This window comes from Podarcis erhardii (genome assembly GCF_964252035.2).
Source record: "Podarcis erhardii genome assembly, chromosome: 2".
Taxonomy (NCBI): Eukaryota; Metazoa; Chordata; class Lepidosauria; order Squamata; family Lacertidae; genus Podarcis; species Podarcis erhardii.
This window is the reverse complement of record NC_138498.1, coordinates 117,616,739-117,634,708: the sequence shown is the minus strand read 5'-3', so window position 1 is coordinate 117,634,708 and position 17,970 is coordinate 117,616,739. Positions and strand designations below refer to the sequence as shown.

Sequence of the window (17,970 nt, the reverse complement as noted above, 5' to 3'; positions counted from 1 at the left end):
TTGAAGGTGATAAAATTTATTAGGACTCCTAAAAGTGTGACTGTCTCTCTAAGAAGTGAGCTGCAGAGGGAATTTTGGGAAAAGGAAAGAAAATGAAAAGAAGAGCAACCCATTTTTCTTTTGTTATTTCTGCTGATTTTGACTGGAATGAATCCTCTCAAAGGGCCCTTGGAAAACTGCCCAACCGGCTCTTGGCGGGTAAATGTTTTTTATGTCAGTCACTCTGGTCTGGAGAGAAACTCCTGCTGGGCCTGAGAGGCAGATTTAGTCTCCTCAGGAGATCCTGAGGTGGGCTTTGTTATCCAATAGACGAAAGAAAGGGAGGAGGGTCTCTCCAGAGAACGAGGCTCCTGAGAACGTGTAGAGTTCGGCTCCTGAGTCGGTGTCAGAAAAAGACACACGTCCCCCATCATAGTCCAGAGTCACCCGGATCCTCCTGGGCTTCTCCCTCAGGGACAGAGGAGAGGAAACAGGGGAGGTGCAGGCCCAGTATTCCCCTCCCCTCTTCCCCACAGCCCAGATCCCTTCCTCAGGACTGAAGTCAAAGACCCCCTTTCTCTCCACAGACTTCCTGGCAACTCCCACATCCCACCACCCCCCACTTTCCACAGTGACTTCCCAGAAATGTCTGCCTGCTGTGAATCCCTCACATCCCAACACACAATGCCGCTTGTTGAATCTCTCAGGATTGTCAGGCAGGGCTTGCTCTTCGTCTCCATATATCACACTTTTCCCATCCTCGGACAGGATGAGTTCAGGATGGGCTGTGTCTGGATCCAGAGCGACATTTTCTGTTGGGGAGAAGATGAGGGAAAGAGAAGATTAGGCAGAGTCAGCTGAGAGGCAGAAATGGACATCCTGATAAATAAATAAAAAACACCCCAAAAATCCACAGATTCCCTTTCAGACCAAGGGGATTTCTTTGCATCGCATGCTAGACTGAGACGACTCCTTGCAGACTCCTCAGAATAAATATCTTCCTTGATGGTTTTTAAATCAGTTTTCTTCACTTTCTAATACAGTGGTGCCACGCAAGACGAAATTAATCCGTTCCGCGAGTCTCTTCGTCTTGCTGTTTTTTCGTCTTGCGAAGCACGGCTATTAGCGGATTAGAAAAAGGAAAAAGAAAAAAGAAAAAACTCGCAAGAACTCGCAAGACGTTTTCATCTTGCGAAGCAAGCCCATAGGGAAATTCGTCTTGCGAAGCACCTCAAAAACGGAAAAACTCTTTCGTCTAGCGAGTTTTTCGTCTTGCGAGGCATTCGTCTTGCGGGGCACCACTGTATCCGATGTGTATTGTGCCTGCCCTCCTCTCATTCCAGGCATTTTCTAAGAGGAAAAACCACCCAGGAAACCTTTTACTCATCTCTTCTGTGTTATCCAAAGGGAAAGGGGGGAGAATTGGAGGAGGCAGGAGAGGAGAGAAACTGATTTCCTCTGACCATCTCTGTGGGAATTGGCCTTTGGGGAGCTCTGGGTTGGGCTGGGAGATGAGGACCCCCCATAGTAGTAGTAGTAGTAATAATAATAATAATAATAATAATAATAATAATATTTCCATACTACCCTTCATCCATAGGTCTCAGGGTGGTTCACAGCATAAAACTACAACATGAAAACACATATAGGCCTCCCCTCACGGGGATCACGTTCTGGGCCCTCGTGCCCACAAGTGAAAATCATGTTAAGTGGGGAGCCTGTTTATTTCTGCTCTCCATCTCTCTCAGCTACTTGGTCTTTCCTGTGCCTTTCTCCCTACCATTTTGGAAGTTTAGGCCTTGTCGCCAGGGAAGAAGGGGCAGGTGGCAGGGCAATTTTACAAAGGACTGCTTATTCCATTCTTCTCCTTTGGATTTAATATACACCATAAGACTAGTTCCCTGGGGGAAAGGGGGGATAACTCAAAAAATTACCAGTCAGGGGCTAAGACAGTCATGATAGGTAAGTGTAGAGTTGCCATTATTTTGAAGATCAAAAAAGAGGACACATTTGCTAACTTCTACTCTTAACCATGGATCGCTATGACGACACTCATTTTAAAACCCCCTACTCTTTGTAGGCTTTCAAAGCTGTGATATACTGATATACTGCTAATAGCAATGTTCTTAACTTTCAACTTCAACAAACAAATAATAATAATAATAATAATAATAATAATAATAATAATAATAATACTACATATTGCTCCCTCGCTTGCCACATGAAAGTGTTTGGGCTTATGTTTACATATTTTTAATTTTCTTTTTAAAAAAATATTAATGTTGCAATACATATATGAAATCTTTACATAATGATACATATACATTATATTTGTAAATTCGCATTTTTACATTTCATTATGTACCAACACTTATCCATTTCTTGTTTCTTGCCCTGTGTCTTCCCTCCACCCGTGTGTGACTTCCTTATTATTTTGTAACTTTAGAATTGAGATTCTATTTTAATTAAACATTTAATGTTATATATCTGCTTAACTTAACTTTGTGAAATCAGTCTACACATATCAATAAATTCTTGTTGGAGCATCTTTTGGTCATGTATTCAACACATTTCCAGTGAACTTTCAACAACAAAAGAATAATAAGAATACATAATACATATTGCTCCCTTGCTTGCCACATTTGGGTATTTGGGCTCATGTTCACATCTTTGTGAACGCAAGTGTACACAGAACAATTTATTAAACTGTTAAACATGTACATATGGACTCCTTAAGGGCAGGGGGATGTTAACTCTTGCCCTCCCAGACTCCTCCAAGATCTTGTAGCTGAGCCAGCGTCCTTTTAGTTCAGCCACAAGAGAAGGGTTTTATACAGGATGTGGCCTGCTTAAGATGCTGCTCTGTTGCGATTCTTTGCTCAAGGCTAGCTTAGCTGGGTGCCTTAGATCTGAGTCTAATGCACTAGAAATTTTGTCATGGGTTACTGTAAACCAAATCAAACAACTTGAGACATTTTGCCAAATTTGAAAAATCCGCCCAGGGGAGAAATTTTAATCATGAAAATAGAGGACCTGTCTGAGAAAAAGAGGACATGTGGCAACCAGGCCTGAAAAAGATCACATGGAAAAGCAACCCAACTCTCTCTAGGCAGGAATGAAACTCTTCCCTCCTCCAGCTGATCCTTCTGGGCAGTTTCTCTCCCCGCCTTCTGCACCTTCAAGTCCACCCTCTCTGCCTTTGTGGTACAAACAACAGGGGCGAGAGTCAGGCTGTACAGAAGAGACTCTTGACCCCCATGAAATACTAGTCCCCCCTCCTGTGAATTGGGGTCTCCATGTGAAATTTACCTTCCTGAAGATTTCTGAATGACTGAACATCTGAGGAGGCAAAAAGACAGGCTTAACAGGCTACAATGCAGTAGCTAAAAGATAAATCTTATTTTACAAAACATCACCATAACATAGCACCTGTTGTTTCCTTATTTCGAGGAAAAGATTAAATCATAGAGCACATAATTGCAAAGACGACAGCTGTAGGCCTAAGTAGTGATGTTGTCCAAAAGATTATTCTTGAGAATGTAATATCACTAGGCCTAAGGAATTAAAACAACTAACGTTTAGCTGTAATTCCTGCATTGCAGGCGGTTGGACTAGATGATCCTTGGGATCGTTTCAAACTTTGCTATTCCATGATTTCATGGAAAAATCAGAAATGGTATACCATACTAGAAAATGGTGGAATATAATCATTCAAAATCCACAAATGAAACAGGGATCTGAACTTAAAATTAAGGGGGAAAACAGAATAATAGTTTATAGGCAGGAAAGGAACTCACAACGGGTGTGCAGGTTCTTCAGAGGGACAATCTCCGCCCCCAATCCAAGCCTTCAAACTCCCTCCCAGTTCATTAATGGGGCAGACAAAGAACCCAAACACCACTAGAGGACTGTTACCAAGAGTTATGTCATTGATGGGGGTCCCAAAGTCTGCAGCACAGATGGTTCAATACCCGTGAAATATCAGTCCCCATCCCTCCTGTGAAAAAATTGTTCTTCCCATGTAAATTTACCTTTCTGAATCGGTTTTTTATATAACAGAGCATCTGAGGAAGCAAAAAGATATCAAGTCTAAGGGCAACACTCTTCCACCGGAAATCAATCTCCATGCAAAAGTAACATTTCAAAATATAGCATCCTTAAATTCAAGTACAATTATTAAATATTAATTAAATTATACACAAAATAATTAATACCAAGAAAATCATAGGAAGAATCTAAGAAAATAACTAAAGCTTTAAAACTCAGCAATCATAAAGCAAGCTTACAAATAGCAGAATAAAAATATTCAGCACGAATCCTGCTGGTCTCTTAACGAATCCTGCTGGTCTCTTAACTTTGTCCCTAAAATTGGGCTCTACATACTTGGACTGGAGGGGAGACATAGCAATAGGAATCCCGTAAAAGGAGGCAGAGGGGAGATGGAGGCAGCCTTAACATCTTCCCAAATAAATGTGGTGGGGGGAATCATTAAAGCCAAAATTGTGAAACATAAGGAGAATCAAAGTTTGATGAGGAAGGATTGGCAGAGCTCTCAGGCAAAAGGAAACCCTTCCTCACAAACCTTCTACAAATCTTTAAGGTTCTTCACAAGCATAATTGTGCCCTTTGGGGCTCCTGTGCTCTTGCTTCCACTCTCAATGGGGGAACTCTCAGGACATCTTGAAGGCTGAAGCCCTAGATATGGCAGCTGCAGGGGGACATCTGAGGAGGAGACGGCTCAGGCCTTGGCTCCACAGCTGAGAAAGAAGCCTGAGCAGGAGGCAGAGGGGGAACTGGGAGCTTCTTAATAACCTTTGACTCCATTCAGAGCAGGAGAACCTCCAAAAGGACAACCCCAGATTGTGCAGATAGGGAACCACAAGGAAAAGGAGGTTTCATATAACTGTAAACAGAAGCACATGGCAGGAAAAAATCCTGACTTTGCTCTACACTCTGGTTCAGGCTTTCTTTACAGGATCCAGCGTCACAATATACATGGGCCATTCTGGGCAACAGGAAATGAAGGCTGGAGCACCAAGAAGGAAGGTATCCTGGGTTACTCAATTCCATGCAATAAGAGTGTGGTATGTTCAATGATGATATTCACTGGAAGTGATGATATTCCAGCTGAACTATTTAAAATTTTAAAAGATGATGCTGTTAAGGTGCTACACTTAATATGGCAGCAAGTTTGGAAAACTCAGCAGTGGCCAGAGGATTGCAGAAGATCAGTCTACATCCCAATCCCAAAGAAGGGCAGTGCCAAAGAATGCTCCAACTACCGCACAATTGCACTCATTTCACACGCTAGCAAGGTTATGCTTAAAATTCTACAAGGCAGGCTTCAGCAGTATGTGGACCGAGAACTCCCAGAAGTGCAAGCTGGATTTCGAAGGGGCAGAGGAACCAGAGACCAAATTGCAAACATGCACTGGATTATGGAGAAAGCTAGAGAGTTCCAGAAAGACATCTACTTCTGCTTCATTGACTAGGCAAAAGCCTTTGACTGTGTCGACCACAGCAAACTATGGCACGTTCTTAAAGAAATGGGAGTGCCTGATCACCTCATCTGTCTCCTGAGAAATCTCCATGTGGGACAAGAAGCTACAGTTGGAACTGGATATGGAACAACTGATTGGTTCAAAATTGGGAAAGGAGTACGACAAGGCTGTATATTTTCTCCCTGCTTATTTAACTTATATGCAGAATTCATCATGTGAAAGGCTGGGCTGGATGAATCCCTAGCCGGAATTAAGATTGCTGGAAGAAATATCAACAACCTCAGACATGCAGATGACACAACCTTGATGGCAGAAAGTGAGGAGGAATTAAAGAACCTTTTAATGAGGGAGAAAGAGGAGAGTGCAAAATATGGTCTGAAGCTCAACATCAAAAAAACGAAGATCATGGTCACTGGTCCCATCACCTCCTGGCAAAGAGAAGGGGAAGAAATGGAGGCAATGAGAGATTTTACTTTCTGGGCTCCATGATCACTGCAGATGGTGACAGCAGCCACAAAATTAAAAGACGCCTGCTTCTTGGGAGGAAAGCAATGACAAACAGAGACAGCATCTTAAAAATTAGAGACATCACCTTGCCAACAAAGGTTCGTATAGTTAAAGCTATGGTTTTCCCAGTAGTGATGTATGGAAGTGAGAGCTGGACCATAAAGAAGGCTGATCGCCAAAGAATTGATGCTTTTGAATTATGTTGCTGGAGGAGACTCTTGAGAGTCCCATGGACTGCAAGAAGATCAAACGTATCCATTCTTAAGGAAATCAGCCCTGAGTGCTCACTGGAAGGACAGATCCTGAAGTGGAGGCTCCAATACTTTGGCCACCTCATGAGAAGAGAAGACTCCTTGGAAAAGACCCTGATGTTGGGAACAATGGAGGGCACAAGGAGAAGGGGACGACAGAGGACGAGATGGTTGGACAGTGTTCTCAAAGCTACCAGCATGAGTTTGACCAAACTGCGGGAGGCAGTGGAAGACAGGAGTGCCTGGCGTGCTCTGGTCCATGGAGTCACAAAGAGTCGGACACGACTAAACGACTAAACAACAACATGTTCAGTTCTGAAAAAGTAATAGAATTCCCAGTGTGAAATCATGGCAGCCATTTTTCACTACCTTTCCATTGTTTCATTGTATCCTCAACAAGGTGATTTAGATCACAGGATTCCAAGAACCTTTTCCTTAGCTCTGGAGGGAAAGCCAGTGGCTTCTCTGGACTCTCTCTTTCCTCATACCTGGTGAAAAGAAAAGCAATGAATGGCCCCATTGTGGCACTGTCTCCCAAATTCTTGCAGGAGAGAGATCTCAATAACCTGAACAAAGTTGAAGTTCATTTCGCAACAGGTAATTTTCAGGATTCGGCTTCATCTCTTGACACCCACCTCCAAGCCCTGGTCAGTGGCTTTGTAAGGATGCTAAACAGCACAAGGGACAAGATGTAACCCCAAGCGACACCACCGGAGGGCTCCCATGGCTTCCAACAATGCTGCCCCCTAACAAGTTTCTGGGAAGGTCCCAGGACTTAAGAACCAAACCCCTGAGGTGGAATGCCTGCAACCCCTCCCTCCCTGAGCTTCTCCAGAGGATGTGAGTGATGTCCAAAGCTGCCAAGAGTTGGGTGGCTGCTACTTGGACAAGATGCTACTTGGACATTGAAATTTGTTGGTACATCCTAAGCTCTTCCCAAGCATCTTTGGCACTTTCTCTTCTAGATGTTTGAAATTACTAAAAAGTCCATGAACAGAAAGTGCAAGAGAAAGAAAAGAGCCCCATCCCTTTGTGAAGTGATGTAGGGAGGGAGGGAGGAGGCAGTTGACCTTGAACCTTGGAGGGAGAATCAGGGGGCTACAAGTTCAGAAGAGGGGCCCCTGCTTTTACCTGTGAGGTGCTGCAGGGAGTGAGTCCTACAGTCTCCCCCCTGCAGCCCCTGGAGGGCCATGTCTGAGGTTCTTGCATCTCAGCTTCAAAGATGATGCTAATGGAAATGAGCCAGATCCACTTACCTCTGCAAGGTCCTTCTCACATCCTAGAGGGGAAAAGGAGAAGGGAATTCACTGCACACCACAGGCCACACTAGGCCACACTAGGAAGACCCCTCAGATGTCAGTCTGCCTGGCACATGCCAAGGTTTTGGGGAGGGATGGAGGAATTACCCAGTTTTGGTTTCTCACAGGTTTTATTTTTCCAGTCTGAAATTATTTATTGTTCCGATTTCAAGTTCTCCCCATTTCCATATTTTAATAACTTTAATCCAGTTTGCATTGTGCTATTCAGACAAACGTAAGCCTACAGGATCATCCTGCCAGGGCACTGTCCCAGTCCCCAAATTTCAAATTCTATTTTCCATCTGGAAATAAAAAAAATGCACCTGCAGCATAAAATGCCTCCAAAGGGGTAATAAAACAACTCCGTGTTTCTTTGGGGTCACCCACACTTCTGCTTTTCCTGTGCCCAGAAAACACGAGTCCAAGTGGTTTTGCCTTTGCCCTGCCGCTTTCCCTCAGGAAAAACCTGCTCCTTAGAGCAAAATCAAAGCAAATGTCAGTCTGGAGAAAACCTGGCTGAGGTTTGCTCTAATTCAGCAGTAAACAGCGGGTTTTCCTGGAGGAAAGGGGTGGGACAAGCAGCAGTCTGGATGAGTCCCTCTGTCTTGCTCTTTGGTCACTGTGACTGAGCACCATTTGGGGCCGATCTGTATCCATGGGGAAGGGGATCAACCCAGAAGTTTTGGAGGAAACGGGAAGAGAAGCTTGGTCAAGAGACTGGCTCATGTCGGAAGGAGGCCTGAACGCATCCTAGATGAAGCCCAGCACAGCTGAAAGGCATTCGAAGACTAAGCAACAGCAAAGAGCAGAAGATCAGCTCCTGTTCCATCAAAAATTTCTAGTCTACATTCAGGTCAGTTAAGCTTCCCAGGTCTCTTGGGTGTTCCTGTCCATTACAAACTAGAGGCTCCATCATCTCAGCCCCTGCACTCCTTGCATACATGAAAGGGGCAGCCTTCTCCTGGAGCCTTGGGCTGTTCCTGCCACCATCTTACCTGCAGGAATTCACTCGCTGGCTGCTGACTCTTCTCCTCCATCTCCTGGATGATCCTCTCAAGAGAGGAGAGTTTCCTGGAGAGTCTGGCCAGCTGCTCATCCCTTCTCCCTGCAATCTCCTTCTCCACCTCTTCCACGTGAGTCAGCAGATGTTTTTCTTGTTCTTCCAGGAACCGGCGCAGTTCTCTGAACTTTTCCACAATCTTCAGCCTCTCCGTTTCTGTTAATTTCTGCAAGAAAAGAAGGGGTCTGAGTGTGGAAGGTGATCAGCCTTCAAAACACCAGGAAGAGAACTATGAGAATTCCACAGGGAGGACACTTCTGATTTTTCAGAGACAGGAAACCTTCAGTAGCTAAAGAAGTAAACCTTTATTTTGAGGGGAGGCCCTCTCCATTGCTGTTCCTGTTGACTTCTATTTTGCAGAGGGATACAGCCTAAAGGAAGGAGCATTTGTTTTCTAGCCATGGATATGTGGGATGTAAAAACATATTGCAGTCAAATACAACATTCCTACAATGCACATGCTGAGGAATGCTTTGTATCACTCAGGAGAAAACTTGCTAATTCCCCCATGAGCTGAGACGGACTTCCTTTGCATGTGACTTAATGTGAGTGTGGCCTGTTCTTGGGAGAGGAGTGTTGGAATTCTGCCTCGGTCAGAGGGATGTGCCAGTCTCCAGGCACCGGCTGAATTCCTTTTGACCTCCCTCCTGCGACTCCTGGCAGGAAAACAGATGAGGTCCGTATCGGCGATTTTTCCCAGACTGTGAGAAAAACACACCATTGCTTCTCCCTCTCCCTGCTATCCCCAGGGAGGGGAAACAGACACAGACAGAAACGTATCTACATGTCTTTATTTCTGTCTTTAGCAGCCATACAGATAAAGATGTCTGCACTCTTCACAAACAACAGCAGAGAGAGTATGTAACTCCACCCATGTACATCCTGTACAGGTCATATGACACACACTGAGCTAACATCCGGTGCTCAATACTAAGAATGGACTGCCCCTTTCTTGCCATGGCAACAGTCACAAACATCCTGTCTGGCTTTCCAGCCACCAGCAGCTGGCTTAGCTGCTACTTGCTTCTGCTGCATTGCTTCTTTATGGTAACAAGGAGCACACGGCCTCCATGTTCTGCTCTGTGTCTTCTCCATTGTGTGTTCCTAAGAGTTAGGAGAAGTGACTGCTCAGTCCCGGTCACTTGAGACTATTTCCCTTATGGGTTACTATTTCCCTTATGGGTTATATAGACAATTTCCCTTATATGTTGTTCTGTAAATTAAGTCTGCCTTCAGGAATCTCACTGTGAACTGGATGATTGTAAGTAAACTAGTTTTATGATAACTTTAATCAGATGGTTGTGTCTATTCTTTTAGGAGGGATATAAAAAAGGGAAACCAGGAATCCTAAATAGTGAGGCTCAGATGAGCCTGCAACTAGCCAACCGCTGTGTCATTTAAAAGGTGGAATGTTTAACAACTCTGCTAAGTTATAGAACTTGCTGGCGAAAGTTATGAAGGATGTAATAAAATAATATATCTTCTCCTGCCTCCCTAAACATCCCCACAGGATATTCCCTGCATGATTTGGGGCATGGCATAACCAGAGTTCATAGTTGTCCAGAGAACGTCCGTGGACATAAAACACCCTCAGTTTAGACTAGGACCATGGAGGTGTAGGAAGGCCGCAGAAACAGAGGAGGATGAGGAGAAAGTGCAGAGTTTATCCCCATAGCTCCCTGAATTTCCTAAAGATGAACAATAACGCACCTTTAGAAAGACAACTCTTTAGTAATATTGATGGTAAATCAGGATTTGAATTGACCTACTTCCACCCTCTCAGCTCACAATTCCTCAGGCTTGTCCTTGACTGCTATTCACATAATAAATGACAATGGGAAATACAGTGGTACCTTGAGTTATAAACACCTCAGGTTACAAATACTTTTTTTTTTTTTAAATAATTTTTATTGGTTTTACAACATAAACAAAATACAAACAAACAGACATAACACGACTTCCCCAAACCTCTCCTTCACTGCATCCTTGTTTTAAAATTTTTTAGCAATCCTTCATCAATTTTTATAATTAGTTCTCTTTAAATTTTTCTTAAGCTTAAATTTTAATAGCTGTAATTCTTTATATCAAATCCCTAGACATCTTAACATTCCGAAATTTTACAACAGTTTTTAAGATAAATTTTGAATTTTTTCCAGTCCTCTTCCACTGTCTCTCTCCTCTGGTCACGGATTCTGCCAGTCATCTCTGCCAGTCCCATAAATTCAGTCACCTTGGTCTGCCATTCTTCCAGAGTAGGTAGTTCTTTAGTCTTCCAATACTTTGCCAACAGGATTCTTGCTGCTGTTGTTGCATACATAAAAAATGTTCTATCTTTCTTTGGAATCATTTGGCCTACCATGCCCAAGAGAAAGGCCTCCGGTTTCTTTACAAATGTCCACTTAAGGATTTTCTTAATTTCATTATAGATCATTTCCCAGTAAGCCTTAATCTTCGGGCATGTCCACCAAAGATGATAAAAAGTTCCTTCGGATTCATTACATTTCCAGCAGTTGTTATTGGGCAGATGATATATCTTTGCAAGCTTGACTGGGGTCATGTACCACCTATAGATCATTTTCATTATATTCTCTTTTAAGGCACTGCATGCCGTAAACTTAATGCCTGTGGTCCATAACTGCTCCCAGTCAGCAAACATAATATCATGGCCAATGTCTTGTGCCCACTTAATCATAGCTGATTTGACCGTTTCATCCTGTGTATTCCATTTTAGCAGCAGATTGTACATTCTAGACAGGTTCTTAGTATTGGGTTCTAGCAATTCTGTTTCTAATTTTGACCTCTCCTTCTGAAATCCTAGTTTCCTGTCCTGCTTGAAGGTCTCATTAATCTGGTAATAATGTAACCAGTCTCGGACTTTAGGTTTCAATTTCTCAAAACTCTGTAATTTCATCTTTTCGCCATCATATTCTATAATTTCACAATATTTTGGCCAATCTGACTCCATGTTAAGTTTTTTTACCGCTTTAGCTTCCATTGGTGACAGCCACCTGGGGGTTTTACTTTCCAGCAAATCTTTATATCGATTCCATACATTATACAATACTTTCCTGACAATATGGTTTTTAAAGGTTCTATGAACCTTTACCTTGTCATACCATAAATATGCATGCCAACCAAAGTTATTGTCGTACCCTTCCAGATCTAAAATATCTGTATTCTCAAGAAGTAGCCATTGTTTCAGCCAGCAGAAAGCTGCTGCTTCATAGTAAAGTCTTAAGTCCGGCAGGGCAAAACCCCCTCTATCCTTTGCATCAGTCAAAATCTTAAATTTTATTCTGGGCTTTTTGCCCTGCCAGACAAATTTAGATATATCTTTCTGCCACTTCTTAAAACAGTCCATCTTATCTAGAATTTGCAATGTCTGGAACAAAAACAACAATCTCGGCAGTACATTCATCTTAATAACAGCAATTCGGCCTAACAAGGAAAGTCTCAGCCTGGACCATATATCAAGATCTTTCTTCACTTCCAACCAACATTTCTCATAATTGTCTTTAAATAGGTTCACATTCTTGGATGTTAAATTTACCCCCAGATATTTCACTTTTTTTGCAATTTCCAAACCAGTTTCCCTTTGGAAACTATCTTTTTCCCCCATCGTTAAGGTTTTTTCCAACACCTTTGTCTTATGTTTATTTAATTTAAAACCTGCTACTTGACCAAATATTTCAATTAATTCTAAGACTCTTTTCGTACTGGCTTCTGGCTGTTGCAATGTCAAAACTAGGTCATCTGCAAATGCTCTTAACTTATAATGTTTAGTTCCGACCTGTATTCCTTTAACCAGCTGGTCCCTTCTAATCATATTCAACAAAACCTCCAGTACCGATATAAACAATAGGGGGGATATCGGGCATCCCTGTCGTGTCCCTTTCTCAATTGGGATCTCGTCCATAACTACACCATTCACAATTAGTTTAGCTTTTTGCTCAGAGTATATTGCACCTATACCGTTTTCAAAGTTTTGGCCTACCCCCATCCCTTGGAGATTCCTCTTCATAAAACTCCAGCAAATATTGTCAAAGGCTTTCTCTGCATCCACAAAAATCAACACAGCTTTTCTGTTTATGTCAGTTTCCAAAAGTTCCAAAATGTCTATAATGTTCCTCACATTGTCTGACATTTGTCTGCCTGGCAGAAAGCCTGTTTGGTAGGTTACAAATACTTCAGGTTACAAATTCCACTAACTTGGAAGAGTTACCTTGAGTTGAGAACTTTGCCCCAGGATGAGATTTTAAATCGTGTGCCGGCAGCGCAACAGCAGCAAGAGGCCCCATTAGTGAAAGCACGCCTCTAGTTAAGAACAGTTTCAGGTTAAGAACGGACCTCCAGAACAAATTAAGTTCATAACTAAAGCTACCGGCCGTAAACTCAAATTAGCTGCATTCAAAAGTGAATTTACCTAAGTTGCTATTGCTGAAAAATTATGGAGACCAAAACAGAGCAATCCTTTGAAATTCACACCTCTGAATTGCTCAAGGTTGACGCAGCCAGGTCAATTTTGTTCACAAACAATGTATTTATGAGGGTAAAGTACATATAAAAGTATTTATACAAGGAAGTAGCTACCCTAACATCTGATTCATTTTCAGAATAATAAATGAATAAACAAACTGATATGGAAAAAGGAGAATGGGGAGAAGCTGAAATGGGCACATTTCCCCATCCCTCCTCAGTCCTGACTCTATTCTTCAAGTGCTTGTTCCCTCCCCAGTAACAACAGAGACACTTACCAGGAGGTCTTTGCTTTCCTTGTCCAGGGCTGCTTGATAGGCCAGAATTTCCTCTCTCTCTTTCCTCAGAATCTGCAGGCGGCAACAGATCTCTCTCTAAAGAGAAAAGGAAGAACTCAGGTTTGATAGAGACACACAGAGAGATGAATATTACACTGGCTTCTTGTGCCCAGTGGTCTTGCTATAATAGCAAAGTAGTTTACTGGAGGAAATAAGAGTCTAGAGGTTTTCAACCTTTTTGGGTCCCTGGCTCCCTTGACCAACTACCTTCTTTCTGCGGTGTCCCTGTGGGGCTCAGGATCCCAGTTAGGTCCCCCCTTGCTTGCGGAGCTTGCAGCCCCTCACCCTTTCTCGAACACCCTCCCTTGTGGAGGGCTCTCTCAGCCTCCTCTCCCCTTTCCTTAGGAGTCCTCCTCTTGGTCTCTGAGCTGCCCCCAAAGAGATGCCTCCTCACACTGCCTCACAGGGGCCTGGGACTTGTCTGTCCCTTCCCACCAGCAAGGGCCCCTCACCAGTTTCCTTCCTTCCTCGGAGGCCGCCTCAGCTCCTGGCAGCCAAGACCCCCTGGCCAGCCCCAGAGGCACCATTCGCCAGCGGAGCTTGTAGCCAGGGCTGCTGCAACAAAGAGCTGGAGGGACAGAGGCCAGTGTTGCCAGCAGGATCCCTGAGCATCATTCAAGGCACCCCAGGTGCCACAGCACACGGGCTGAAAAGCACGGCAGAACTGGGGTGGGAAAGTTTTCTAGTCTGGAGAGGAGCAAAGGCAGCCATGCTCACTCCTTGGAACTTCTCTGAGGAGAGTTCTAGCCTGACTTCCCATCTTGAGCTCCCAGGGAGATGTGGGAAGAGGAGGAGGAGGAGGAGGAAGGGGTGAGGCAGGATCCAACCTGGGATGTATCAGTCTAGCATCAAAGAGATAGAGAGGTCAGCCCAAGAGGCTAGAGAGACAGGGATAGAGCAGCGCTTCTCAAAACTTCACCCATTCCAAACCCCTCTTCTGCAAGTCTAGGGCTTTCTCCCCCCCCTTCCTCTTGACCCCACTGCTTTGCCGCTTAATTGGGTCAGATGGCAATTCAGGTTTTCTGCTGTTTGTCAGTTCTTTTCTCTGCACTAGCCAGAGCCCATGTGTGCTTGGACCACCAGGGGAGATTTAAGAGCTTCTTCCATTTCTGGGCCAAAGAAGTTCTTGCTGGGCCAGAATCCACCTAAGTAGCTCCTTCGGTCAGAAGATTGCTGTCTGGTCATCCCGCAAGTTCAAAAGGACCAGCTTCATTTCATTATCATTACTATTTCATGGCATTATTGACCTTGCTTAGCACAGGAGCATTTTTGTAGCTCTGTAGTAGGCATGAATATTTTTAAAGGATTAAAAGGCATTTTTAAAAGTTTCTTCTGAAGCAGAAGTCCTTTGCCTTTTGGGATGGGAGGAGATCCTCAGAGCCCCCACAGCACCCCAGAATAAGCATGCTCCCCACCAGTAGGTGCTTCCACCCCCCCACTCCTAAATCTGCTTCAAACAGATACTTTGGGGGGGGATCCTGCACCATCTGGTCAATTCCTGGCCACTGCCCCCCCCCCCCGTAACTGATCCCTTGCTGCTCTCTGTTTTGCAGGGCATTGAGGACGCATCCTGCTAGCCAAAGGAGACATGTACCGGTACTTAGTTGTGTACGTGCAATTTACATTTGCGTGTTGAGACCCCACAGCCACCCCCTTGTTGGGAAATAACTCACACAAGGACACAGATATTAGGTTTATGTTACTGGGCAAATTTTGGCCACAACTTTGTTGAATTACAGAATCTGAGCGGCATTGGCTTAGGTATTGATTGGCCCTGACTATATCTGACTCCTGCCCGCTGTGCAGGAAGTCCAGTAAGGGTAAGCCGCCAGTAGGGGGAGCCCTGTTGAAGCGAACCACCTCAATTTCCTCCTGGTGTTTCCGTGGGGGTCGTGTCAAGGTCCCAGCCCCCAAACGGGCTTCGGACAAGATCAAGACTCCCGTATTCCTTTAACGGAATACCCTTAAGCATGGAGGGGCAGGTGATGACCACACCTCCCCTCCCCCCCACAAGGTCAAACAATGCCTAACCGCAACCCTAACAAAGCTGTGACGATTGCTACGAGGTAGGCAAAAACCAAGTGGCCAGTGCCAAGTTGCCAAGTGGAAAAATTCCTACCAGGCCCCTCGGACAACCAAGGCGACCAACCAAAGTCCATAGCAAGGCTAGTGCCTAATCTGCGAGTAGGGAGGGAGGGCGGGTGATTGAGGAAGCGAGCCAAAGAGGAAGTCCTCTGGCTGCTCCTTGGTTTAAAGAGCCCCGGGCACAGGATTGGCGGGCCGGGCTCTGGCATGGCCGGAATCCCCCAGGCAACGGGGACAAAGTCCACAACTCCTGGCGGATTTGTAGTGTTCTAAATATTTACAGAGCAACCTGCTGCAGGATGTGAATGAGGTTAACCCTTTCTGGCAGAGAGAAAGACTTCAACTCCCTCATCCCAGCCATGCCAGGAGCCCTCAGGCTTCCCCTGGGCTGCTTTTTACATAATAAACAACCACCAATTCATGCCATGCCTACTTTGGACCTGAGAATTAAAAAGGAAACCTCCCAAGAAGAATCTACAGCTATTTCTCCCCCTCAAGATCCAGGGATCTCCTACCTTGTATTCCTCGGAAGCCTCCTTCAGAGGAATCACCTTGTGATTTTCATGTTCCTTGGATCTGTCACACACCAGGCAGATGGGGGCTTCGTGGACTTTGCAGAAGAGCTTCAGGGGCTCCTGGTGCTCCTCGCAGACTCCTCCTTTCCCTCCTTCCTCCTTTCCCTCTTGAAGGCTGAGATTCTGGGCTATTTCTGCCACATTAGCCAGTTGCCGGTTGGAGACGAGGCTCCTTCTCTGGACTCTTTCTCTGCACTGAGGGCAGGAAGCCTCTGCCTCCGATTCCCCCCAGCACTGGATCAAGCAGGATCGGCAGAAATTGTGCCCACACTCTGGGATGGTCACTGGATCCTTGAAGTATTCCAGGCAGATGGAGCAAGTGGCTTCATCGCGGAGACGCTGGATGTGACCCCCTGCAACAGCCATGGCTCCCTCGTGCAAAAGTCCCAGGTACGTTTTGTTTTCTGCGTTTTCAGCTACCAGGAGTTTCCCTTCCTGGAAATGACTCAGAAACTCAGTCACCACATGATCTTTTTTTAAAAAAAATGTCCCCAGGTCTTTGCATTTGGTGAATGTTTTCTCAAGTGGCAGCGAATGCTTCTGGACTGCTTCCCCTGCTTTTGATTACACACAAACACACAAACCTAGTAAGTTGTGGTATCCATATTGTAACATTTTCATTCATAGGCTTTGTGATAGGAAAAAACTGCTCCTTTCCCCTTATGGGGTACCCTAGAGCCCGTATAGAGTCCTTATGTAGGTTCACTATTGATAGGAGAAAAATAACAGAGGCCAACCAGAGAATATTGAGAAGCAAAGCAGCTAGTAAGCATGATGTTTATTACAGCTGTTGCAACAGGGTGCTCACCCCCCACCCCCCACGCAGGAGGGAGGAGGAAACCAGAACATTGGTATGCAAGCCCTTATATAGACTTTTGAAATTGCCACCCTGTAGCTCAAGTCCACCCCTCAATGCATGATACATACATCACTGAAGGGGCGGTCTACAGCAGAAATCCGGGATACCTGATAATGGTCACTGGTTGCATTACCTGGTCAATCTGGCCATTCTTTTTGATGGTAAATATTCAGTTCCCAAATCCAGTTCACAGGCTCACCCTGTTCATCCACAGGTACGCCCTTAAGACAGGATTTGTGAGCGAAGAGACAATGGGGAGGTTTTCCGTTTTCACATTTCTATTTCCTCAATCCATCATATTATCCTTTTCTGCTTCCTCCCCCTTCCCCCTCCTTCCCCACTCCATTTCCTCCACATTATACAATTTACATTAATCTTTCATTCTACAACCTTCTCTAATCATCTATATATTCTTATTATCTTTTTTTTACTAATTTTTCTTCCATCCAGTACTTCACATTTTAATCTAGGCATATTAGCATATCTTTTTTGAGCAATATTTTGCAACATATTAATCAAAACATTTCCACTCCTTTTAAAATTTTTGATTCGACTGATTTCTTATTATAGCATTTTGCCAGAATTAAATATTCATTTAGTTTACAAATCCATTCCTCCTTTGTGGCTATGGTTTTTGACTTCCACTTAGTAGCAATCACTATTCTAGCAGCTGTACTTACATATAGAAAAATTCTTCTCTCCCCCCCCCCCCCCGTGGTATCTCATCATCTATCAATCCAAGGAGATATGTCTCTGGTTTCTTTGTTATTGATATTTTCAACATCTTCTTTAGTTCTTTGTGTACTACTATCCAAAATTTCTTAATTTCCTCACACCTCCACCACATATGTATAGTTGTTCCTATTGGGAGGTTTTCCATTTTCCTTCTTCCTTGCAGAGAAACATTTGAGGTCAATTTGGGAGTCAAAATGGCTGCCGGAATGTTCTCCTGCACTATTTCAGACATGTGGTTTATATACTTATGTATGTGCTTGTCTTGTACAGTTATTAATATTTATTTTATATATCTATATATATCTA

At 44.1% G+C, this 17,970-nt stretch overlaps 1 protein-coding gene across 1 annotated transcript; it reads right to left on the bottom strand.

The window, feature by feature from the left end:
• LOC309337080 (zinc finger protein RFP-like) lies at positions 1–16,536 on the bottom strand. The gene is made up of 8 exons (XM_081853760.1): positions 16,011–16,536; positions 13,351–13,446; positions 8,532–8,762; positions 7,495–7,517; positions 6,608–6,726; positions 4,011–4,043; positions 3,289–3,318; positions 1–791 (listed from the first exon to the last, which is right to left on the bottom strand). The coding sequence occupies exons 1-8, from the start codon at positions 16,434–16,436 to the stop codon at positions 274–276; spliced, it is 1,476 nt and encodes a 491-aa protein (XP_081709886.1). The 5' UTR covers positions 16,437–16,536; the 3' UTR covers positions 1–273.
• Between the last annotated feature and the right edge of the window lie 1,434 nt (positions 16,537–17,970).